The sequence below is a fragment of the Ostrea edulis genome, chromosome 3, assembly GCF_947568905.1.
Source record: "Ostrea edulis chromosome 3, xbOstEdul1.1, whole genome shotgun sequence".
NCBI classification, from domain to species: Eukaryota; Metazoa; Mollusca; class Bivalvia; order Ostreida; family Ostreidae; genus Ostrea; species Ostrea edulis.
In genome coordinates this window covers 29,391,068-29,417,517 of record NC_079166.1, presented here as the reverse complement: position 1 = coordinate 29,417,517, position 26,450 = coordinate 29,391,068, and the positions used below count along the sequence as shown (strand labels likewise).

The 26,450-nt window shown below is 34.7% G+C and overlaps 1 protein-coding gene across 1 annotated transcript; it reads left to right on the top strand.

The window, feature by feature from the left end:
• The first annotated feature begins 7,294 nt into the window (after nt 1-7,294).
• LOC125676575 (protein PIF-like) lies at nt 7,295-22,682 on the top strand. The gene is made up of 11 exons (XM_056160852.1): nt 7,295-7,371; nt 12,799-13,329; nt 13,584-13,715; nt 13,897-14,091; nt 14,286-14,477; nt 14,674-14,850; nt 17,261-17,459; nt 17,560-19,816; nt 19,921-20,017; nt 21,052-21,131; nt 22,434-22,682. Exons 1-11 carry the CDS (start codon nt 7,326-7,328, stop codon nt 22,602-22,604), a joined length of 4,077 nt encoding a protein of 1,358 aa, XP_056016827.1. The 5' UTR covers nt 7,295-7,325; the 3' UTR covers nt 22,605-22,682.
• The last annotated feature ends 3,768 nt before the right edge of the window (nt 22,683-26,450 follow it).

Sequence of the window (26,450 nt, the reverse complement as noted above, 5' to 3'; positions counted from 1 at the left end):
TATTGCAGATTTATACACAATCTATAGATTCTTACAGATTCACACACAATCTATAGACTATAACAGATTTATACACAATCTATAGACTATTACAGATTTATACACAATCTATAGAATATTACAGATTTATTCACAATATATAGACTATTACAGATTCACACACAATCTATAGACTATTACAGATTTATACACAATCTATAGACTATTGCAGATTTATACACAATATATAGACTATTACAGATTCACACACAATCTATAGACTATTACAGATTTATACACAATATATAGACTATTACAGATTTATACACAATCCATAGACTGTTACATATTTATACACAATCTATAGACTATTACAGATTTATACACAATCTATAGACTATTACAGATTTATACACAATCTATAGACTATTACAGATTTATATATAATCTATAGACTATTACAGATTTTTACACAATCTATAGACTATTACAGATTTATACACAATCTATAGAATATTACAGATTCACACACAATCTATAGACTATTACAGATTTATACACAATATATAGACTATTACAGATTTATACACAATCTATAGACTATTACAGATTCATACACAATCTATAGACTATTACAGATTTATACACAATCAATAGACTATTACAGATTTATACACAATCTATAGACTATTACAGATTTATACACAATCTATAGAATATTACAGATTTATACACAATCTATAGACTATTACAGATTTATACACAATCTATAGAATATTACAGATTTATACACAATATATAGAATATTACAGATTTATACACAATCAATAGACTATTACAGATTTATACACAATCTATATAATATTACAGATTTATACACAATCTATAGACTATTACAGATTTATACACAATCTATAGACTATTACAGATTTATACACAATCTACAGACTATTACAGATTCATACACAATCTATAGACTAGTACAGATTTATACACAATCAATAGACTATTACAGATTTTGGAAAAAGTAGGCTAACTGGAGGTCGTCAGGGTAACATATCTTGATTAGTTAACCGCCGTAGAATAGCTTGACTACCGTAAATCTGGATATTTCTGCGTCGATTTATTTTTAAGAATTTGAGTAAAAAGCCTATATATTTATTTTTGTGTTTCTGATTTTTGCGAATTTATGTAAAACATATTTAAAAACGTGTGAAACATCATCGTTAGAGTCATTTTTAAGAAATATATTTTTCCGAATCCAACTGACTCGCAAAAACGCTAAAAATTAATCGACAGCCAAAAAAAACCAGATTTAGGTTATTGCCAAAACGGCGTAATCCGCAATCATTCAAGTAATGAATCGTCGTCTATGGACCATTACATAATGTACAAAAACTTTCTTGTCGAGGTTGATTTAAATAATAAGCGGTTTCAATATGGAGGGAGAGGATTCCATATCTGAATTGATCCATCACAAACCTTTCTTGTTTGTTCAGGGTCATTGTTACGTACGGTTCAAGTTGAATGGTGACATACGTTTGCAATTTAGGTTGATTAATGTATTTAACATATAGTTGTTGCACAACGCGGCCAATCAAAACGTATATTAAACATTACATAACAAAATGTTGTCAATTTTGGTCAATAAGAAACAGAGTAATGTGTTTCGGGATATCAATTGTTACATTGATATATTCCAGGAGAGCAAAGACTGTATTATTTATGACGATGTTATGTTTGTAAATATTTACATGAAAAGAAGAGATAATGAACAATGATCGATCTCATAACTTCTATAAGGAATACAAAATATAGCGTATAGCAAAGACGGATCTCTGGATATGCAAGAGGTGGGATCAGGCGCCAAATAAGGGGCAAAATACTGACAAACAAGTTGATGTTATAGGAGTTTCAACAGTCTCGATTGAAGTCAGCATTTCGTGAATGCTATGGCCATTATAATTGTAATACAAGATGACATGAGGTCGAATGCTATCGGTTTGGTACTATACTAATTGTTAGATCGTACTTTACCGACTAATTTTAACTACCGATTACCCCATTTAATTGATCAAGATATAGGACTCACGGAGTGAGTAACCGGTCAACAGGGGATTCTTACTCCTCATGGGCACCTAGTCGCATCTCGTTTGTGTTTGCAGACATCCGTGTTTCCCCTGCAGCCAATTTGGTATTCTTTATAGAATTTATGAGGTTGACTACTGTTCGTTATCTTCACTTCTTTCATTCAATATTTAATTAACAGTGTTACAATCAGGGTTTTATACCTTATTTCAATACGTTGAATGATATATGTCTTACAGAGTTGACGAAAACAATCGCTCATTTAAATGCCAAACAAGAATGTTAAAGTTGGTTTAACGTTATCCTATTTATTTGAATGTGTGAATGTAATTGATATTTCTTTCATGATTTACCTATGGGGTTATGTATCTTTCTTACCTGAAGTGTCTGGGTTAATGGTGTTCACCAGATCATTAATTCTAGTTGTTTCCTTGTTTGGTTTTGCGCATGTTTATATATAGAGCCTTGTGAACTTTATAATTATACAATGTAGGGGACTCGTCTTAGTTGGACTTCGGTCTCTCTAAGTCCTTGATTTTTCGATATGAAATCAATATGTAAAAAAGGAAATTCATCTTTGATCTCCCGAACTGCCAACCTTTCCAAGTTATTGATTTTTCGAATTGACACTTGGCTCCCGTATGACATATTTCAATGCTTTTGACTCTTGCTATCTCGAGGTTCAGGTAGTGTATACTTACTATCGACATACCCTACGCCTCTTTCCGCTTGAAATTTACCTGGATAACGATGAATGCCTGGGGCTAACTTGGCTGAATTAAATAGGTATTTACATAGGTGATAAAGCACTTTGTCTTCTTACCTGTTTAATTGATTACGTTGAACCCTACCCGTGTGTACTTCGTTGGAGGGTCGTGTATTCTAAATTAATTGTTAACTGTACCATTTTGTCGACGACCCGAAAGTTGTACGACACCAAGTAATATCAAAGAGTTTGATTTGACTTGTCAATGGGAAGGTAATTTAAACACTATTTAGATATGAGTCAATGAAAACAGTTATAAGATTGATCGTTGCTCATTATCTTCACCTTTCATGAAATAAAACGTGTCAAAACAATCCTAAGTATAGGATGCTGTAGATATACACTTCCGGTTTCTATAAAATCTTAACTATAATAATCGGGCCCCTAATAATTTGGATAATAATCAACGTTTGATATATCTACATCTTCTGAAGATTTATCAAGGACCCTTGAGTTAATGAGAGTCACCTGTAGATGTGACTATATTTGGACCAAGCAATAAGTCAATTGCAGCATCTGAAGTAAGTCACTATCTTGTCAACTTCCTAATTTACAGTTAAACAGTTACCATGGGGATTATACATATTCCCCAATGAGATCATGACCACATATATTTTGTTGCAATATTGCGTAGTTTCATCATTTTTGCTAAACACAGAGTTTTTCTTCTGGGGAGTCCATACTTATTCAGGGGAATCAAGGCTTTGTACCCTGTAATGAAATGAAAACAACAGTTATCATTTTTAGAAACATTTATACCTTTCTTTAAGTTTCAATTTGATCTACAATCCAGTTTCGCTTTGTGCTAACAAATAATAATACGACTGTTCTGGGGTGTGTTTTTTTTAAAATCATTTCATGTAGCTCTTTCCACTGCAGTGACTCGGTTTATTGCTCAAACTTTGATATACATTGCTTATAACGATCTGATTTACAAATGTAACTTGTCATTCTGTTGAATGCTGTCTGGCGTATTTCTGATTATTCATTATGGCGTTCTTTATGTACGAATTTTGATTATGGATCTCTCTGTTTACTGATATAAATATAGTGTTCACGGCGGGTGTGACTGATCAACATGGGATACATGATGCTCCTAGATACCTGATCCCAATTTGTTGACTTGCCTTACTCTTAAAATTGTATTTTTATAGCAATAAAGTTTGAATTACTGCTCGTTATTTTCACTTTTTCTTTATTCTAACGACCATAAAATTTCGAAACGCTGACGACTTTACATCAGACCGTTGAAACCCCGTGCTATCAACTTATTTGTCAGTAGCTTGCCTTTATTTAAATATTGGTAATGCGCAGAACATATTATTGCATATGGAATCAGTTGATAGACATGAACACCACCTATGATGTAACATTGCTACATAAATATGCGAGGCAGAAGTCCTACCGCTGGTTATTAAGTTCAGCTGTTAGTTTGCAGTTCGAAGTTCTCTAAACATCCGGATATGAAGCAGAAGTCTTTATGATGTTTTATCTCACGTTCCGATATATCTAATTTACATAGGAATGCACACTCACTATCCATGTAACCATTTCTTTTTTATGCGAAGTCAAAATATCTAAACGAAGAATATTTGCCCAACTCTCTATTTTGTATTGCTTATAGGAGTTATGAGATTGACCACTGCTCGTTATCTCCACCTTTCATATGACTCATGTCAGATCTGACAGGTAAACAGGGTTACTCCTCTTAGGTATACCCAGGGGATCTGGGTGTGCCCTTCTCCTAACTCTGAAAAGAAAGATTGCATTGTGAAATCAAACTGTGATTTATCCGTACCAATGTCTCAGTTTTATTTTCGTTCACCTGGATTTATTACGTCAGGGAATCAATCATCGTGTTTTGATTCCGTAGATTGAATATATTTCTAAATAATCGAATGCATTACCTTCTCTTTTAGGACACGTTCATAGTATATGCTTTTAGACTGAAAAACAACAATTTTTATATCTACTTTGAATGAGATTCACTTACTTTATTTATGTAGTCCAACTATTCTTTAATATTTTTTTTTTTATATTTTCATCTCCATCGTATCATACATGTAAAATTAAATCGCGTAAGTTTTAAAACTATATTTCCCTGAGAACTAATGTAAATGCACATTACCTGTGACAAACAATGGGTCTAGAACTCTTCAACAAGTGTGCATTTGTTATCTTTATATTTCAATGAATTTCATTTTACATTTGCTTTTACTTGGAGTTTCGGTCATTTTAGCTCACCTCAGCTGAAAGCTCAAGTGAGCTATTCTGATCGCCTGTTGTCCATCGTCTGTCCGTCTATCTGTAAACTTTTTTTTACATTTTCAACTACTTCTCCAGAACCACTTAGCTAATTTCAACTAAACTTGGCCAAAAGCATCCTTGGGTGAAGGGCTTTCAAGTCTGTTCCATTGAAGGGCCATGTCCCTTTCAAATGGGAGATAATCACAAAAATGCAAAAATAGGGTGGGGTCATTTAAAAATCTTCTTCTCAAGAACCACTAAGTCAGAAGAGCAGAAATTTACATGAAAGCTTTCTGACATAGTGCAGATTCACATTTGTTCAAATCATGGCCCCCGGGGGTAGGATGGGCCACAAAAGGGGATCAAAGTTTTACATACAAATATATAGGAAAAATCTTTAAAAATCTTCTTCTCAAGAACCACTGAGCCAGAAAAGCTGATATTTACATGAATGCTTCCTAACATAGTGCAGATTTAAGTTTGTTCAAATCATGGCCCCCGGGGGTAGGATGGGGCCACAGTAGGGGATCAAAGTTCTACATACAAATATATAGGGAAAATCTCTAAAAATCTTCTTAAGAACCACTGAGCCAGAAAAGCTGAGATTTACATGAAAGCGTTCTGACATAGTGCAAATTTAAGTTTGTTCCAATCATGGCCCCCGGGTGTAGGATGAGGCCACAAGGGGGATCAAAGTTTTACATACAAATATAAGGAAATCTTTAAAAAAAAAACTTCTTCTCGGGAACCATTGGGCCAAAGAAGTTGACATTTACATGAAAGCTTTCTGACATAGAATATATTCACGTTTGCAAAAATCATGGCATCCAGGAGTAGGTTGGGGTCATAATAGGGACTAAGGTTTGACATACATATATATGGAAAGTCTTCAGATATGGGTCAAAGGTGACTCATGTGAGCGATGTGGCCCATGGGCCTCTTGTTGTATATATTCTACACCTTCAAAAGAAGCCTTATTAACATTTTGCTCATTCCATTTGATTTGACATTTGTCGCCAATGAAATTGATTATGTATAGAACAGCATATCTAAATACCGATAACATGAGTTGTAAGGTGAGGTAGTGTGCATTTCTTTGTTTTATTTTTTATTTGCACATATTTACGAGTGCATTTTTACATGTCATGTGTTCAACATAAAGAGAACGTCCGGAAATTGTTTCATTTTTTAAATACTGACAGACTACACCATGTCAACAAGAAAAACGATACCGTCGTTCATTACGAGAAAGCATTAATCATTTGAAAAAGATTATCCAAGTAAAATTAAATTTTTAATTTGGAATCATAAGCATTTTAATTGATTTACGCAATAACAATTAAAAATTTCATTGGTAGATTACAGAGCTCGTTATTTGGTAATAATTATAAATCACAATACATGCATATCTAATCTAATATTAGAAGAGGACGAGAGGAACTCCGGCAGCTCGTTAGACCTTAAATCAGGTAAAAACCCCTTATTCCAATCAGGAAAATACCACGGTATATCTTGTTTCTGAAAAATGCTAATAAAATATCACAAAGTACATAATTTGAACAAACATCACGGAGAGATTCCCGAATATGAAAATGCTCTTTTCATTTACAATTTACTAATTAATTAAGTGCACGTGAGATTCCTTCGCTGTAGGCACTACCATTTCAATGCGGGGAACTACACATAGAGAGGTAGGTTATAAATGTCTTTTTTATATACCATTCTAAAGTATCATAATAATTGTTACTTTTTTCATATGTACATGATAGTTATATTGTACTTTGTTCTAAATACATCATATTATTAATTCTTTTTTATGAATTATTGGGATCCCTTTCATTGGCAACCAATATAGTTTTAACATTTGTAACCTTATTTCGGCCAATATATGTTATGAATTATTGTATTCGATAATTCTATATTGGGTAAACAGATACCAAAAAGAGGGTTCCTCTTGTATTCGTCACTTTTGTTTGCAATGACATTCCAGCGCCTTTAACATCGATGTAATATGTATTCAACACCTTTTCTATAACGAAAAGATGCAATTATATTATACAAAATTCTAAACGTTTTCTACAAACAATTATGAAGGTGATTATTAATGGTAAACATTGCATATAAATTAAGCATAATTGATTTATCTCTTTATACAGGAAAGTGATTTGATTTAATTACACATTCTTGGTATGCCTTTGCTTGTAGAATAAAGATGAGACACATTTCCCTCGTCCTTCTCACTGTAATGATGACGATAGAGCAGTGCACACTGCAGACATACCCGACCGAAGGTAACACACTGTATCTTTTTTTAGTATTCTAAATACAATAGTTACTTGAGAAAATACATATCGAACACTTAATCTCGATCTTGGTGAACCATCATTTGTCCTTTGTACATTTACTTTTTTGCAGCAAAATTGAAAATTTTAATCATACCTTTATAATAAAATAATTATATAATTTTTTTTAAATCATAGTTTTTTTAAACTAAGATTGAAATATTTTATATTTGCTGTATGATACAATTTAAATATATCATTTTTTATAAATCATAGCGTTTTTAAAATAAGAAAAAAATGTGTATCCTTTCCTTTATGTCTCAATTTAGTTACATCATGCTTTATAAATCCCAACTTTTCGTAATACAGTTTGCCATCCCATAATTCTTCAATAACAGACATTCAATTTATTTATCTCATTTGAAAACCATGCAGAAACTATGAAGGCGTCAACGTTTCAATGAAAAACGTTAAAAACGCCGAATGAAACTAGTAGTGACCAATTTCATAATTTTTACAAGCAACATAAAAAAAAACGAGGTATGAAAGGTAACGATTCACATAAATATCATTAATATGAGCAGCATTAAAATATTTGAAAATGAAGTTTATATCCCAACGCTACAAAAAAGTCATTAGTAGTGAGCAATGAAATATCTTTCAAAAAATGACATTTAATAGTACTTCAGAAACTTTTCATTTAACCTCAACAGTTAAGAAGCTTTTCTCCTCCCATTTCTTAATGACCATGCTCCTAGATTAACTGCCACCAGTAGCTTTCATTCGTTCTTTATCCATTTCAGATTACATGATTAGACAGTTTGGGGTTAACCGCTAGAATTAGTGGAACATTGAACCCGAAAACAAGACGCGATTTAATTTACACGTCGACAAATAAGACACCTTTGCTTTGCTAATAAAGGTCTTTTGTACATAATTGAATATCTAATCCTTTTTCGTATGTGCATTTTTAAAACGTTACTTTGTTTTTATGGTGTGATACAATAATAACATCTATCTTATATCAGCATTAAGGTGACTCTCAATGACTCGAAGTTCAAGGGACCTTGATACAACCTCAAGAGGTCAACCGTTCGGTTGAATCAAAACCGGAAGTTGAACATCCGAACGTTTTGGTTAATAATTCATAGTTACCTAAAGTGTATTTTTACAACCTCCTGGGATTATTAGGAGAAGTTTTCATTTATTTTTTTTATTTTTTTATTTTTTTGTCTTATTGACTTGTTTCTCTGTTTTAATTACCGTCTCATCAATGTCAAGTCAAAGCAAACTTTTCAAAAGTACACAGTCTCCCAAGCTACCAAGTCACCATTGAAATTGTGCAATTAACAATCATTACGTCATTTTCCCATAACGAAACACAGGTAAAGGGTTAATATTGACCAATATGCAAGATTGTAAACTTCTATTCCGGCTTGGTTTAATTTTTTTCTATTTGAATCTCGCGACATGAGATCTGAATACAACGAGAATTCGGGCAACTCTTTGTATAATGTGCTATAAGCCTATACTAAAAATTTTAATCATGTATGTAGGTGATGGTGTGAAATTCAATGCAACAAGACGGTAAGGAACATATACAAGTACATCGAAATGAAATTTGAATGGTTATAATTATCGTTTGCAAGGAGGCTTTATAAAATGCAGACATCAATGGGGATAACCGAATAGAGTAGTGTCGAATTCATACTCAGTCCAAATAAAGTGTGATGTTTAAAAATGTATTTCGAATTTACATGCTGTTGTTTGGTGTCTTATTCCATTTTTAGGATACATGTGCATACTGCAGCTATCTGGGAGTTACCGTACCCAAGTAATGTAAAAGGCAATGCAATATGTTTTGGGACCCAAAACTCAGACGTTCGAAAAAATGGAAGGTCTATAGATCAGCTGTAAATTGGCTTTGTTTTTACATAAAGAAATATATTGAACCCTGATTCACTTTCAAAGACGATGATAGTCGTGCAATCGAAGTTCGGGTCACCGAGAGTCAGCTGTAATTAAATTATACATGATCTTGTTCTGCGTGTGATCAGTTTTTATATTTATATTTCTTTTACGTGCTCTTTCATAGTCTGGTATTCACGGTCTTGCATATTAGATAATTAACAATCTATCCCCAAAAAGAAGCACTTATGCTGTGACACATATGTAAACACCTAGTTAACACGACACCAACAACCACGGTTCTTCACATATTAAGACATCTAGAGTGAAAGGCAATGCAATATGTTTTGGGACCCACAACTCAGACGTTCGAGACGTTCGAAAAAATGGAAGGTCTATAGATCAGCTGTAAATTGGCTTTGTTTTTATATAAAGAAAAATATTGAACCCTGATTCACTTTCAAAGACGACGATAGTTGTGCGATCGAAGTTCGGTTCACCGAGAGTCAGCTGTAATTAAATTATACATGATCTTGTTCTGCGTGTGATCAGTTTTTAAATCGAGGCAAGCTACTGACAAAGAAGTTGATGGTAATGGGGTTTCAACAGTCCGTTTATAGTTAGTATTTCGGTAATTATATGATCGTTATAGCGATCTAGTTCGCCAATACAACCTATCGTTGGGTCAAATGCTGTCTGACTGGTTTCATACCGATTGTTAGACCGTTCGTAGCACACTGATTTTGACTACGGATAACTCCGTTTACCTGATCAAGATATAGGACTCACGGCGGGTGTAACCGGTCGACAGGGGGTGCTTACTCCTCCTAGACACCTGATCCCACCTCTTCTGTGTCCAAGGGTATATGTTTGTCCAACAATCTATTTTGCATTGCTTATGAGATTTATGAGATTGATCGCTGTTCGTTGTTTTCACCTTTCATGATGCAACTCGATTTGTAAAACACTTTTTGGCACAATACTATATCACAAAATGTGAAACTACAAATATAATATTTGCGTGGATGCTTGGTCCTTTATTAAAACAAAAAATGTATGTTTATACCTGTGTGTCATTATTGTACATAACCCCAACGTTATAAACATCAACAGACAGCTGTGGGTCACGTTTCTGGACTTGTCATCAATGTGGTAAAATGGCGGTCCCTCCAATATCCTCCCGTTTGTTCATGATATCCCAATCTGTCGTGTTATCTATTCAACCATTAAGATTGCTTCATCTAAAGTCCTACATCGTCAATAAGTTTTTTTCAGAAAATACTTATACATGATATATAATATTATATATATAAATAAATTTCATTTTTGAAAACACATGCTATTATGAACTGCGACACTTCACGCCGGAACACTTCATGAAACGCGTCAGTGTGAGCCGTTGCATATCACACACTCATGTATTATCAAAAATGAAGTGTATTTGTTATATCTACTTTTAATTCTGTCGGAATCTTCAGTCGTTCATATAGACGTACTATATATATCTATATTCACCTGATCCCACCTCTGGTATATCCAGGGGTCCGTGTTTCCCCAACTATTTATTTTGTATTGCTTATAGCAGATATGACATTGATCACTGTTCGTCATCTTCACTTTTCATTCATACAGGCTTTATGTAAGCTTGCAACACATTCATAAGGAAATGGCTGTCATTACAAGTTGTAGACATATGACATTGGAAGACTTAGTCTAAATATAACCTTATTACCGACGGGGAATGTTTTCTCCTCCTAGGCACCTGGTCCCTTTTCTAGTAAATTCAGAGGTCTGTGTTTGCCACACTCTTGATTTTGTTTTCTTTACAGGAGTTATGAGGTTGATCACTGTTCGTTATCTTCACCGTTTATATCAATAAAAGGTTGGGGTGCATGTTTGGCATTTGTGAGAAAAGTATACTGACGTCAAAAGACAGTTACTTTATCAAATTTGACAGCAATATGTTAGACTGTATCTTAATGTGACAATCATTCATTTAGATGAACAATATGCATCCTTTAAGAAGATCAGGATTTAAACAATATTATAATTTTAGTTCCTTTTTTAAAAAATCACGAATATTGCCTTGAGGAAGGTACTAGTGAATTTTATTGCACTATTACATGGAGCAGTGATGGTCTTAACATACGCATGTCATGTAAAATCCATTCATACATTTTAATGATGCTTTAATTTAATAATTACATCCAATTCATGCAAATATTATTCAAGTTGTTTTTTTTTTAATTTAGAAATTATATAAAAGACAAGAGGATAAGTAATTTCCTTCCTCTGTAATTCCTCAAAAAACTAAGAAATATCTAATAATAAACGTAGATAATTCAATTTCATTTGTAATACAAAATTTCATTGACAGAGAAACATAGTTTAGATTAGATTAAAACTTGAGATTTTGTATGAAATACAAAGCGTACTTAACGGGTGCTAAATCAAATGATTGAGAATGATTGCTTGCTTGATTGATTTTTTAACATCCTGTCATATTTTTCACTCATATTGAGACGTCACCAGCTGTATGTGAAGCACCACAAATTTAGACATATGCTTAGCGCTCAGGGCCATAGCAATAAGGTTTCTTTATCGTGTCAATGCCTGCCGCGACAAGTGACCTCCGTGATATCCGAAAGACACGTGATTTTCACTTCTAGCCTAGCGTTTGTCAAAGGAGCAATCGCTACCTATGTTAACGTCTTGGGTTTAATGCGGTCATGGCACGAGCGAGGATAGGAACTCATGACCCCCCGGTTACGACGCGAACGCTCTACCACTGAGTTACCGCGACCGATAATCATTGAGAATGAAATTCATCACAAAGTATGCATTTGGGTTATAGCATAACCCTGTTAATAGAACTATACGTGTTAATTGAAAGCTCAGTTGAAACTACAGTAAGCGATGAACCACAGTATATCATTCTTTTTTATTATTATATAAGTTAGCGAATAACACACTGAATCAATATAAAGAGAGCATTCAATTTTGAGAATGGCATATCATATATATATATATATATATATATATATATATATATATATATATATTATATATATATATATATATATATATATATATATATATATATTACAGTAAGATATATGTTTGACGTACTAAGTGTAAATATTAATATATCATGTTAGCTAAATCATTGATCATAATAGAATATGACCACAAATTGGAATTCAATGACTTGATAATCAAGTGAATTTGACATTTTCACCACTGCATCGCAAAACTGAGAAAATCAAATATCTGTGATATGTCACTTTTGTTAGAAAATTGAGGGGATTTTGTGTCAATGTTAAGAAAATACTCATTTCAAAACCATATCTTCTGATAAGCTTGTATTTTCGATAATCTGGGTGAATATTTCTTTCATTGGAGTATATTGTCATCAATCTTTCATTTGTAGATGTATCATTATAAACATTCTAAATGGTATATATGTCTTCTTCGTCTCAGTTGCCTAATCTAATTATTGGATTTCTTCTTTGCTTTCCTGTTTTATAGACTGCAGCCTAGCTGACATTGTCTTTATTGTTCCTGGATCTGATGACGTCAGCATTTCCGAATTCAATACTCTGAAAAGAATAGTCATGCTCCTACTTAGAGGCATGCCAGTAGACGAGTCTGAGATTAGGCTTGGTGTTGTACCATACGGTTCTGAAGGTGGTACCTCAATTCCCATGTCAGGAAATCGTCTGTTAATAGGAGAATCTTTAATGAACTTGCAGAAAGTTGGAGGAGACAACAAACCTAAGACCGGACTCCAGAAAGCACAGTATTATCTGAAATATGAGAAACGGTATGGGGTTCCTCGGGTTGCTGTTTTATTTTATAAAGACGTGACATCAACTGCAAAACAGGAAGCTCAATATGCAGCCGACAGTATGTCTGCTGATCACATCAGGGTGATATCAGTCGGGATTGGATCAAAAGACCTCGAAAATCTAGCATGGTCAAAAGAGCAGGCCTACAATTTCCATTCAGCTAGGGCTCTCTTAAGTACTGCTAGGGACATTCCAGAATATATTTGTAAAGGTAATGTCCTTTTACATTAATATTCCTTTGAGCTACTACTAATTTGTCTTGCATTGAATTCCTCAAAACAGTCTCATAATGCTCTATATCTCTCTATCTCAATGTATATTATAGTTAGAACGGAGAAATAATAACAGTCTAAGTTAATTGATACTTCAAAATGTATGTATTATATCCATATCTTTAGAAATGAAAAATATAGTAAAACTATGAAAGATTCTTAATGTTACAAATATTCCATTTCTTATTTCTAGCCATACTTACATCAAAGCATGAACCGGAGACTAGTACGCAGAGTATCACAAAATCCACTCCAGGCACCCCAAGTCCAACTGAAATCAACAAATCACAACAGAGACGAACAAATGAAATACAAGATGACACACGTGAGAAATGATTTAATTAAAAACATTTTATCTCTGATATCTTAAGGATACAATAAATCCTGTATTGATGAATCAAAATCGAGAATAGTAAACCCATTCGTTCGAAAAGTTTATCAAATAATCCCGGGGGTCCCCACATTTCAAGCATTCAAGAAATTCTTTTGTTCTATCTCCATCATAGATATTTGTGACCAGGCAATATGGAAGAAGGACGTGGGGTATGCTCCGGTTTTGGATAATGTTGGGCGATTTGTGATGTGTTACCGAGGTACAAACAACACCATCAAAGTGACTTACAAGACTTGTCCTTCTGGTCAGTATTGGAATGCTCCTGACGCTCCATGTGTCCAGTTTTCAAGACTAAACTTACAATCCGGTAAGTAAACATTCCATTCACTTTTCAAACAATTGTATGCAATCAAGATTTTATATTTTATGTTTAGACTGCTTGTGGTCGCACGGCGCTTACGTTACTAATTAATATCATTTTGACAAATGTGAAAACGCAACAAAGGAAATAAATTTTAAACTACAGTTACTAACAAGTTGCGTTATTTTTTTTTTCTTCAGACCCATGTAAAAATAAAAGTAGGCAATATCATGCTTATAATGGAATGGGTTGTCGGGAACACTGGCTTTGTAATAATGGAAAATCTGTCCCGCAATGCTGCCCTCCTCAGACGTCTTATAGCGAGGATAGGGGATGTGAACAGGACCTGTCTTGTACGTCTGAGTGCTCTCTTCCCGCCCCAGAAAAACAAGGTTCAACTCATTCTCACCTGATTTAAATGACCAACGTTCATCTAAAGATAAGATGATATAAAAATATGAAGTTAAATTGTGTTTCTAAACAATCGAAAGAAATATAGGTTTATTTTTGTCTAACAGTGGTTATCCAGTAAAGAATATGCAAGGTTCTGTAAATAAATAACAAAAATGTTCAAACATAATCTTTCAGAATCAAATCCATTCTGTCAACTGAAAGCGATACCAGGTCGTCCAGACAAGTTTAAACAGGGTACAGTGAATGGATCCTGGGAAGTCTTCGATTGCGCGGAAGGTACCGCCTTCAGAGAAGAAGATTGTGGGTGTTCTATATTCAGAACTTCGCATTATATGGCGAGACAGCTACCGGGTAAGGATATTCATAAGTAAAACTTTATATTATTTACTGATTAATTCATCCACTGTCAAAATTTGTATCTTTTTAAGTATTGTAGACTTAATACGATTATCAGAATGTTTGGTGCAAATGGTCGACGTGCAGCCGAGAACTTTAGTGCAAAAGTCAACTCACACCAGGTGGGATTTTAGATGTATATTGTTTAACGTCCTGCTCGAGAATTTTTTCACTCATATGGAGACATCACCGTTTCCGGTGAAGGTGCAACATTTACGCCTATTCTCGGCGCTTACGGCCTTTGAGCAGGGAGGGATCTTTATCGTGCCACGCCTGCTTTGACACGGGACCTCGGTCATCCGAATGATTACCCCATTTTGTCGCCTCTTGTGACAAACAAGGGGTACTGATGACCAATTCTAACCCGGACCTGATCAGGATATAGGGCTCACGGCGGGTGTGACCGGTCAATAAGGGGATGCTTACTCCTCCTATGCACCTGATCCCACCTCTGGTGTGTCCAGGGGTCCGTGTTTCCCCACCTATCTATTTTGTATTGCTTATAGGAGTTATGAGATTGATCACTGTTCGTTATCTTCACCTTGCATTTACTGTGCATTAAAAGTGAATACAAATTGAAAGAAATGATTTTTTTGAAAAGGTGTATGATGATAAATAAAAATAGTTCATGAAATATTGAATTAAAAGTAGACAATGTAAACGCAGCCCATGAAACAGAGGATTAACAGCCTAGAAAATCAAATATTCATCACATATTCCCGTACTGATCATGTCCAGGATAGAAGGGTAAAACAAACCATTATACAATCACAGACTGATAAATGAGTTTTGGATATGCGAAATAATGATCAAAGTCAAATAGTAGATAATCCTGGTACGAAGGCTTAGAGTTCGCGAAATAGACCAGTACATAGTTTTGTGAACCAGTAGGTATTCAAATAAATTAGAATGTGGAAATAAGTTAGCAGCATAATGGAAAATATAGCCGTAGTGTTCAAACGAGCAGATGAAGCTGATAACCCTGTAACGGTTTAGCCCCATATACATCCTTTTGAAGTCAGTCGGCTTGCTGACACATTGAGGGTTGAATTGCTTCAGCCTATGTATCCAACATTTATCCTTTTGTTTCTTTTCGTATTTGACCTATTTGGGTCATGGTCAATACAGAAATGTAATTACTGTTGTCATGCCCTCCCGTCGGTGATTACCATCATTGCAATGTTTAGCTACTGGGAAATCCTTCTTGGTTTTGACAGAGTACCAGTGGTTGTTGACTCTTTTCCAAAGGTCTGTTGTTTTTCCTACTTACTGTATTTGGCAGACAATGCAAATGATGAGAAAATAATTATTATTGCAGGAAATGTTTACCTAATCGGGTTTCAAAACATTCTAAGACCTGAGATATCAAAAATGCAAACATAGCTCAGACACTGAGAGCTATAGCAGTCCTGTCACATCGCAGATACAAAATATTGGAAAACGTATTACAATTTCCCCGTAGTATTTTATCAACGTTATATTATCGACAGGGTATGCTTATTCCTCCTAGGCACCTGATCCCACCTCCGGTGTGGCCATGGGTCCGTGTTTGCCCACCTATCTATTTTGTACTGCTTATAAGAGTTATGAGATTGATCACTGTTCGTTTTCTTCACCTTTCATATTATAACGTCATTTGAACTTTATCAAGGCGTAACAATGTTATGGCCCCTTTTTAATATCACTATACAATCACTGTGTACATTTAAAACTAAGCAATATCTATTACACTTCTGTAAAGACACTCTTCGGGTATACCCAATCGGCTGTGATATATATATATATATATATATATATATATATATATATATATATATATATATATATAATCCAAAATATAAGTAAATATCCATGATTCCTCCTCCTAGGCACCTGATCCCACCTCTGGTGTGTCCAGGGGTCCATGTTTGCCCAACTATCTATTTTGTATTGCTTGTAGGAGTTATGAGATTGATCACTGTTCGTTATCTTCACCTTACATCCACACAAGTAATACTAATAGGAAAACTAAACGCCGAAAATAACTCAACCGGTTTCATTTTCAAGAGTTATGATATTATTGCTTAGTTGCACATTATATATTTAACTATGACGTAAAAAGTGACGGATTGTATTGACGCTTTAGAAAAGGTCATTATGACGTCATGATACGTTATGAAATATTACATGAGAAAAAAAAGGAAATACAAATACAGTCGACTTTTGGTCTGTGCAAGATAAAAATTATACAATATGTATAATAATAATGACAAGTTTGTTTACATAGCAGTTGACTTCTGACCTATGTGTTAACAATCAAATAAAACAGAACCAAAGTTCTTTTTCAAACTAGAACTTTTAACATGACTTAAAGTTTATCCTACAGACTCAGGGACATGCAGCCCAGAGTTATACCTGCCGTTTTGTGATGGATTTAACGATTTCTCAGGCAAGGAAACTTATGTCAGTAATATAGGACACGTCCAGATACGACAAGGGAAGGCATATTTTGATGGGAAATCCTTTATCCATATACCGCGGTTCTCTGGAGTGGAGTTTGGAAAGGTGGTGGTTATAAAACTTAAGTAAGAATAATATATCATCGATATATTCAAATAGCATAACTGTTTTAGTAACCACATACAGCGTATTTTCCATTAATATTTTTTCAATATATTTTCCCAGATATTCATACACAGATGATGACAATTACTTTGAAAACGATCTAGCAAATGATGATGGTAACGACGACGATGGAGATGATGAGTATGCGCTTATTTCAAATGGAAACTGTCGTGGTAGCAAATGTGAACAATCCTCTATTTCTGTAAGTACTAAAGAAGCCGTCAGTATATTCAGAATTAGCAGTACCGATGATGACGTCACAATCGTATCAGAACATTCCAGAAGAAAAAGAAGAGACGCAGCCGATAAAGGAGCAGATCTCGATGACGATGATATAGAGCAAGATCCATCAGGGGAGGACGCCGATGATTCTTTTGTTGAACCATCAGTGATAGATGTGGAAAATAAACCGCGATATCATGACGGTTTAGGTTTCAACGATTTCATTGACAAAAGTACTGGCGTTGAAAATCCAATTGATGTCAGCATGTATGAGGGAATATATGAAGTTGAGATACCGGATAATTTACAAAACATAGAGGTGGACTCTAAATTCAAAGAAAATGATGATTCAATATATAATCTACTCCAAAAGACTTCCAATTACGACATAATCATGGGACCACATGATATCATAAACATTGAAATTCCCACACCGATTACTCCATTGGCAGATAACGCTGAGAAAATCAGAGAACAAATTATTGTGAAAAATATAGGAAATAACAGCATTGACAATGAGGAAGTAGGAAAAATTGACTTAGCAAACACAACATACGAAATTATCACAAGTCCAGCAGTAAAATCTTTAGAAAATTTAGGTTTGAATAAAAGTCCGGTTCCTCGTGATATTGCTGAGGACTTAAATACTTACAATTATGATCTAATTCTTACCAATGGAGATACTGAGAGTATTACAAGCATGATTGATAATGTTAAGGAGATCAGTAAAAATGATGGATATACAGCTGATGATTCTCTTAACAATGAAATTGTTATAACAAATTATGTAAATGAAAATGATGCCGTGAGACCGGATGATATATTGCCGAGTGGTGTAAAAAGCGCAGATACTGACGAACTAAATGCAGCAGCAGGACTTCTAACTGTAGCCGTGAAAGACGACGTACACAACGTGGAGATGAAAGAAGACGTTAAATCAGACGACATTCATGAAAAGGACTCGAATCGAAACGAAGATGTGAATACCTTTGTTGATCAAGAAAAGGATATTGATCAAAGCATTAGAGAAATGGATTCTGAATATATGGATGACTCGATTAATGTTGTTGAAGTGGAACGAATGGATGATAAGTCTGAAGTAGAAACAGATGAAACAATTCATAGAACTGGAAATGAAAGATCGGAGATAAACGTTGAACCTGTAACTACAGATTATAACGGAAATCACGTGGAGAACTTGAGTGAAGAAGACGATGTTCAGAATCAAGAAACGGCCGACATAGATGATAACAATGTAAATGAAAATCAAATCGAAGTTGATAAAGATGCAGAGAGGTCTATTACTACAAAAACAGAAAAAAGCGAAGATGCAGAAGACATCATAGATGGAAAACTTAGTTTTCAAACGCAAGAAAGAAACGGCATTACAGACACATCCATTGAGTACACCGGTGAGGCATCTAATGATACGAGTAGCCCGTTGGACGGTGTAGATAGAGAAAGCAATGACTTTACCGACAATAACATTGAAAATACCAGTGAAACATCGCATGAAAATAATAACTTGTTGGATGATATAGACAGGGGAACCAACGACGTTGCTGACTATTCCAATGAATACTCAAATGAAACATCTAATGACATGAGTAGCAAAGAGGACAGAAAAGAGGTGCCTATAGAAACCAAGGATAATCCACCACATGATGGAACAGATAAAGACGTAACTGTTATCAATGATTTAAATATAGATAGTTCTGTGGAAAATAAAACAATTACAGTTATGAGGCAAGAGGAGGTGGACTTAGCAGAAATGGTTAATCTCCACAAAATTGCTTTGTCAGAGGAGGAAACTGAAAATGTGGATAATAGAGAGAACGATGACGCTGAAAACAAATCAAACGATATCAAAGATGAAATTGAGATAAAGAATGAGAAAAAAGAAACGTTAGACAAAATTGATGAAGAAATCGGACAACTTACCCTAAAAAAAGACAACACAATTACGTCAGATGAAAACGATATTAAAGAAATTGTAAACATAGAGATAAATAAAAGCCAAAACAAATCTCTAACAAACGAAACAGTGTCTGGTGCAGAAGATAACACTGTAAAGAAAGGAAAACATTCTGTAGAGGTAAGAATGTTCGAATTCTAAATTGGTAATCTAAAGAAAACTAAAATCTTCTGTTCCTCAATACTAAATAAAATTATGTTAATTGCTTGCACATGTTTTTATAGAAACTAAAGAAATGGAAGACAGTCACTTTGAAAATAAAAGACGGTGTTATTCAAGTAACAAGCAATGGAAGAAGAGAAAAGGATCAATATTTTAGAGGTTTTAATGTTTTATCTTAACAATTAATTGTTTGAAATAAAGTCTATACATTTGATGTAGAATGTATTCCATACACTTTCATCTAATGGGGACGATATACACATGGCGTTTTCATATATATTATGCCAACCCCTTTGGTATGTTTAAGAATCTAGGTGAATATAATACAAATGATACATGATTATATATTCGTTTATCGGTACACGCATTGTTTTATTTGTTGTTTTTGTTCGAAATGGAAAACATTTTGATGGATCTTTTTTTTGCAATATGCCATGCTAAATCGCAATACCAGACACGCCATTCAGAAACATTTTTACCTCACTTGAGCTAGTGAATTTGACTTGTGGATATGAAAAGAAATAGGGGTTATCACTTTATGAGAGAAAGACTTGTAGAAAAATCTTGAAAAACTTAAATAAACGTTCTAAATCCATTTCTCACCATACCATAGGTCACTCTGACCTTTGACATATTACCTCATCATAGCAACAATCCTTAGGCTTTTGTTGTTTGTTTGCTTGTGTTACGTCCCATGACTTTAGAATCAGATCGTAAAATCGAGTTATGTGTCAATGTAGGATTGACATGATTACGAATCTTCGCCACTAGCGCAAAACATATCGTATATCAGTATGTCTAAATGTATGTTAGCTCACCCCATCTAAACCTGGTGAAGTTTATATGTCAGTTAAATATTCTAAGGGGCGTTTAACTCAAGAAAACACCAAACAGTACTACTAACTCGAATAATCATCTGAAATACACGTTACGTATGAATGGGTCATTCATAATCCGTATATAAGTTGACCTCACACCAGACAGTTCATATTCTACTGAATCGTCACATATCGTACAAATACAATGGAAAATCTTCAACAAATTCATTTACCGATATTATATCAGTCAAATATACATCGACTGTATTTTGACATTCCATTGAAATATGCTGAACCCTGACATAACTGTACTTGTCGTATATGTCATAAGCCCTCGTACACAATTTTCACAAGACTGTCTTCTGTAATTTGCAGGAAATATAAAAACTACTGACAGTGGTATACAGATAGGACGTGGTACAGGTCTGAAAAATTTCAAAGGTTACATGGACGAGGTAAGCTGTCAGACATAAGTGTTTCGTATTATCAGTATATCCATATATATAGGGAAAACCACTTGCATTATGCATGAAAATATATGCAAATTTCTTTGTTTGTTTAGATGGAAATGTGGTAAAATAAAAACTGAACAGCCAAATGTATTGCGACACCAGTCCTAGGATGTCCTGTAGCGGGACTTAACGCCAACTTTATACCATATAAAGAATGTTGATCAATATATATATATATATATAGAGAGAGAGAGAGAGAGAGAGAGAGAGAGAGAGAGAGAGAGAGAGACCATATGTATGAAAGGTGAAGATAGCGAACTGTGATTAATGTCATAAATCCCACAAGGAATACAAAATAAATTTTTCGATAAACACAAACCCCTTGACACACCAGAGGTGGGATCAGGTGTCTAGGGTGAGTAAGCATCCCCTGTTGACCGGTCATACCCGCCGTGAACCCTATGTCTTGATCAGATAAATGGAGTAATCCGTAGTCAAAATCAGTGTACCAAGAACGCCCTAATAATCGGTATGGAATACGGCAAACAGCATTTGACCCAATGGTAGGTTATATGGGCAAGCTTGATCATTATAACGACCATATGCATATCACCAATTTTTTAATCAAGGCAGTCTATACTCATATTAGTTTATTTTAAAGGGTTTTAATAGCCTCCTTTATAGTCAGTATTTCACAATTTCTATTGTCGTTTTAATCATCTAATTTGCAAATACAAGCTTCACTGAGTTGAATAATGTGACGTGTTTCATACCAATTGTTAGACCGTTCTTAACATACGGATTTTGACTACGGGTCAGGATGTAGGGCTCAAGGTGGTTGTGAACATTGAACAGGAGATGCTTACAAATCTTAAGCACATGATCCCTCATTTGGCGTGATCAGGGGATCGTGATTGCCCTTATCGTAATTTTGTATACTTTATAGGATTTATGAAATTGATAACTGTTTCTTGTCTTTACTTGTTCATTCAAATGAAACTATGCAATATTAGCAACTAACCAGAAATTTAAACGATTCTACAGTAAAAGTTAGAAATCATTCCTTGCAAAAGTATGAATATTCTGTCAAAGATGACTTGCTCAATTCTTTCTGCTTAACGAGTGACATATTCAGTGCAGTTACCCTGAATATTATACGGGAAGCATACATAATCGTAAAGTCGCATGTCAATCCAATCCAATGTCTGTCTGTGTGTTGTATAATTTTCAAGCTAGTTCCATGAAATGCAGACTATACTTTTTCAAATGACTTTGTACTTCATGCTTGCACGTTGTACTTAACAGGTTTACATATACTTCTGTGATCCTGATCATGTGACACCTGAGGAAAGACACCAACAAATTTGGAAGGAGAGGAGACTTCGCTCACTAACAGAAAGGAAAAATGGCGCCAAATTTGCAGAAGGATGTGATTACATTAATCCAAAAGCACACGACTGGCTACAAAATCGATAAACATTAACTTTTTTTTTTACCTTATTCTTCATTTATTGTTGTTGTTGTTGTTTGATTAAATTTATAGTTTATATCATTGGAGAGTGTATATGTTGTTTTCTACATCTGTTAGATTCAGGAACATGTTACTTAATTTGATTGAAATTGAATTTGTCGTACCAGAAACTCTTACCACGATCTAAAACCACCAATTGGAATGTAATTCGCATCAGATAGACGGATAGATGGATGGATGGATAGATAGATAGATAGATAGATAGATAGATAGAGTGATCCCCCGTTATAACGCCAACATCTGTACCTATGCAAATTTGGCATTATAATGGGGGTGACATTATATCAGGGGAGGGGGGTGTACAGCTGTCATAAGAAATCAAACAAATTCTATCTACAACATCAATGTGCTATTAGATTTCGGTGTGTCCGCCATACTCAGATGTCAAAAACAATATTGCATATTTGATTATCGTTTACGTAACTTATTGTCTGCTCCAAACTTTGATACCTGGAGGACTAACGGTGGATAACTGGTTAAGCCTGCTCACTGAAATTTTCCTGCCGTGATTGGCGATAATTAGCGGGGGTGATTATAACGGTAATTGACCAAATCGTACCTGTAAAAAGGTTGGCGGATGGCGATATGCGGGGGGTGGCGTTATAACGGGGTTTTACATAGCGAGGAAAACGGGATTTTGAACTTTTTTGGCGATATGCGGGGGTGGCATTATACCGGAGGGCAATATAGCGGGGGATCATTGTAGATAGATAGATAGATAGATAGATAGATAGATAGATACGTGCCACACTTACTGTGACAGGGGACATCCGTTTTAAGGTAATCTGTGAGGATCAGTGACATTCACACCTGATGCCGAGCGTTTAGCGATAGAACTGTCACTACCAGCTTTAACGACTTAGGTCTGTCGACGCCGGGATTTGAACTCCGACCTTCCGAATCCAGGGTGAACGTTTTACCTCTAAACCACCGCGACGGTAATGAAAAGGTGAATATAACCATAATATACCAGAGGTGGGATCAGGTGCCTAGAAGGAGTAAGCAACATCGTAAATAATGATCGTATGACCGATTTAATACCTGAAATTCACAATGCATGTCTATAAATTTTATAACGTCAGTGACGTAAGAAATACACACTGGTATTTTTTCGTTATCCATATTAATGTTTAAATGCGATGTGACATTCGAAGAACTTGATACACATATACATTGGCTAGACTATATCATATGAAATTACTATTTAGGTCAGTGGGACGAGGACAAACATGTCAAACGTCTTTTAAGAAATGGGGTCAAATGATAATGCTATTGTGCTTTCTACGTTACCCTGTAATGTTTGTCTTTCCAGTGGAATGTCATAATTCAGATTCACGGTCTTAGATAATTTTAAACATAAAATTAATGTCTCTCATATCGTTGAATACATCCTAGTATTAAAATAAAACTTTATACTATGATCTTGAAATAGGAATTTCTCTTTAGTGGTACTTTTAAATAACGTACTGATATCAGAGCAATTTTGTGTTGATTTGTTTGATATATATTAAAAACAAGAGGCAAACCGGTGGTATCATAGGAAATACACCTTCTAAAACATTGATTGTCACTCTTTATTCTTTTACACAGCATAACACTTGAGGCCTTCAAAGAATATAAATCTTGAATTGATAGATTTATATAAGACCGGGGGCTCCTTTATTTTTCATCCTTTCCATGCATTTTATAACTACTGTAAATTTATGACATCGCATTTTGGGTGGCATGTTTAAGGCAGGCCATAAAACATTGTTTTCCAAAGGTGTTATAGGGAACGGATTCAGATCAATGGCATCTTTCTTCGATTGTAGCGTGTTTTTAAACGACAATTCGTTATTCATAATTTACAACATATTTTATGGGGACCAAGTTTAGATTTACGTCCCCATTCACAGAAGCACAGTTACATAAAAAGAATACAAAATTCAGAATAGAGTAAATACGGACCACTCGAAATACCAGAAGAGAAGTCAGGTGCCTTGGAGGAGTAAGCATTCCCAGTTTACCGGCCACAATCCCCGCGAATCATATACCTTGACCAGGTAAACGGAGTAATTCATTGTCAAATCAATGTGTAAAGAATGGCCTCAATTGGTATGAAACATGCCAGAAAACAAATTTTCCATCTGACTCATGCCCATTGCAATAAGAGTTCTTTATCGTGTCAACGCCTGACATGATACGGGACCTTTGTTAAGATTAAATCCGAAAACTCGTGGCTCGCAAGCCTAAATGCGTAAATGTTACCATGAACTGTGTGGTGAATATTTTGTTCTAAAGTCAAAATTTATTCACAGACATAATTACATTTAGCCAATTACAAAGCAATTTAATTGAAGCTGAAAAAACTTCAAGAAAAATCTATTAGCTTCCGTATCAGCTAGCAAGACGTAAAAATTCTAAGCAATATGTTTGGAATCCCTAACTAAAACAACAAAACAATTTCATTCATATGTATTACTGTTACTAGTAAGTTCAAACATTATAAACATTTCTCATAAATGTATATATCTTGTGCGAAATGAATATATAATAATCATTGAATTATCTTAAATGATATCGTGTCGCTTACTGATTAACACATTTATAAGAGAGAATAAGTATAACAAGCCTTTGCCATTAGCAAGAATCCGGGTAATTTTTTTTATTTTTTTTTTTTTGGAGAAAAGTCATATTTCATGTGAACATGACTGTGGTGAATATTTTGTACTGAGGTTAGGATTTATTCACGGATTGCCCTTGTCAAGAGATCCGTGATGACGGGTGAAACCAACAATACAGGAATAGATTTCACCTGTCAATTATATTTTCATTCAATATTTTAATTCATGTGGTTTACCAAATCAATACAATTAATAGACGAGATCGCATATACTGTTTTAATGGAAATCAGATCAATTGAATATAAATCATTTTGAACGGGAGGTTGTATCTTGGTATATTGCCGCGTGAAACATCAGCGTCAAAATAGGTAATGGCTGCTCCTTTGCGAAACGTTAGTCATTTAAATGTACAAGCCACCAATTTTCGAATTTTATCTTTAAAACAAGGTTCCTTATCATGAACAGGAGTTGGAACGACAGGGAATCACATACATACATCTGAATTCATAGTACTCAACTTACAGCAGGTGACTTCTCTCTATAAAAGTAAAGACAACGAACAGTGATGAATCTCATAACTCCTATAACACACAAATAAGAGCTGGGAAAACACGGACCCCTGGAAATACCAAAGGTGGGATCAGGAGTATCAAACATTCCATGTCAACCGGTCATATCCGCCGTGAGCCTTATATCTTGATCAGGAAAATGAAGATAACGAACAGCTAACTCATATAAGGAATACCAAATCTAGAGTTTGGCAAACACGGACCCCTGGATACACCGGAGGTTGATCAATAGCAATAATTAGAGTGTAATGAAGGGCTTAAAATTGGTATCAAACAGGTCAAACAACATTTGATACAATGACATGTTGTATTGTTGATTGATTAATTACATGTTGTTTAACGTCCCTCTCGAGAGTCTTTCACTCATATGGAGACGTCACCACTGCCGGTGAAGGGCTGCAAAATTAGGCCTATGTTCGACGCTTACGACCATAGAGCAGGGAGGGATCTTTATCGTGCCACACGGGCTGTGACACGAAACTTCAGGGTGTTTTTTTTTTATCTCATCAGAAGGACACGTGGGGATCCGGGTTAGAATAGATCTTCAGTACTCCTTATTTGTCGTCAGAGGTGACTATATGGGATATCTTGTATTGACAAACCAGATCGTTCTAACGAC

What these genes read in the sequence shown, in the direction of transcription:
- LOC125676575 (XM_056160852.1), top strand. Translation starts at nt 7,326, where the DNA reads ATGATGACGATAGAGCAGTGCACACTGCAGACATACCCGACCGAAG. An exon ending in AAGACTAAACTTACAATCCG is followed by an intron (nt 14,092 to 14,285) that starts GTAAGTAAACAT and finishes TTTTTTCTTCAG; the next exon opens with ACCCATGTAAAAATAAAAGT. An exon ending in AAGGAAAACATTCTGTAGAG is followed by an intron (nt 19,817 to 19,920) that starts GTAAGAATGTTC and finishes ATGTTTTTATAG; the next exon opens with AAACTAAAGAAATGGAAGAC.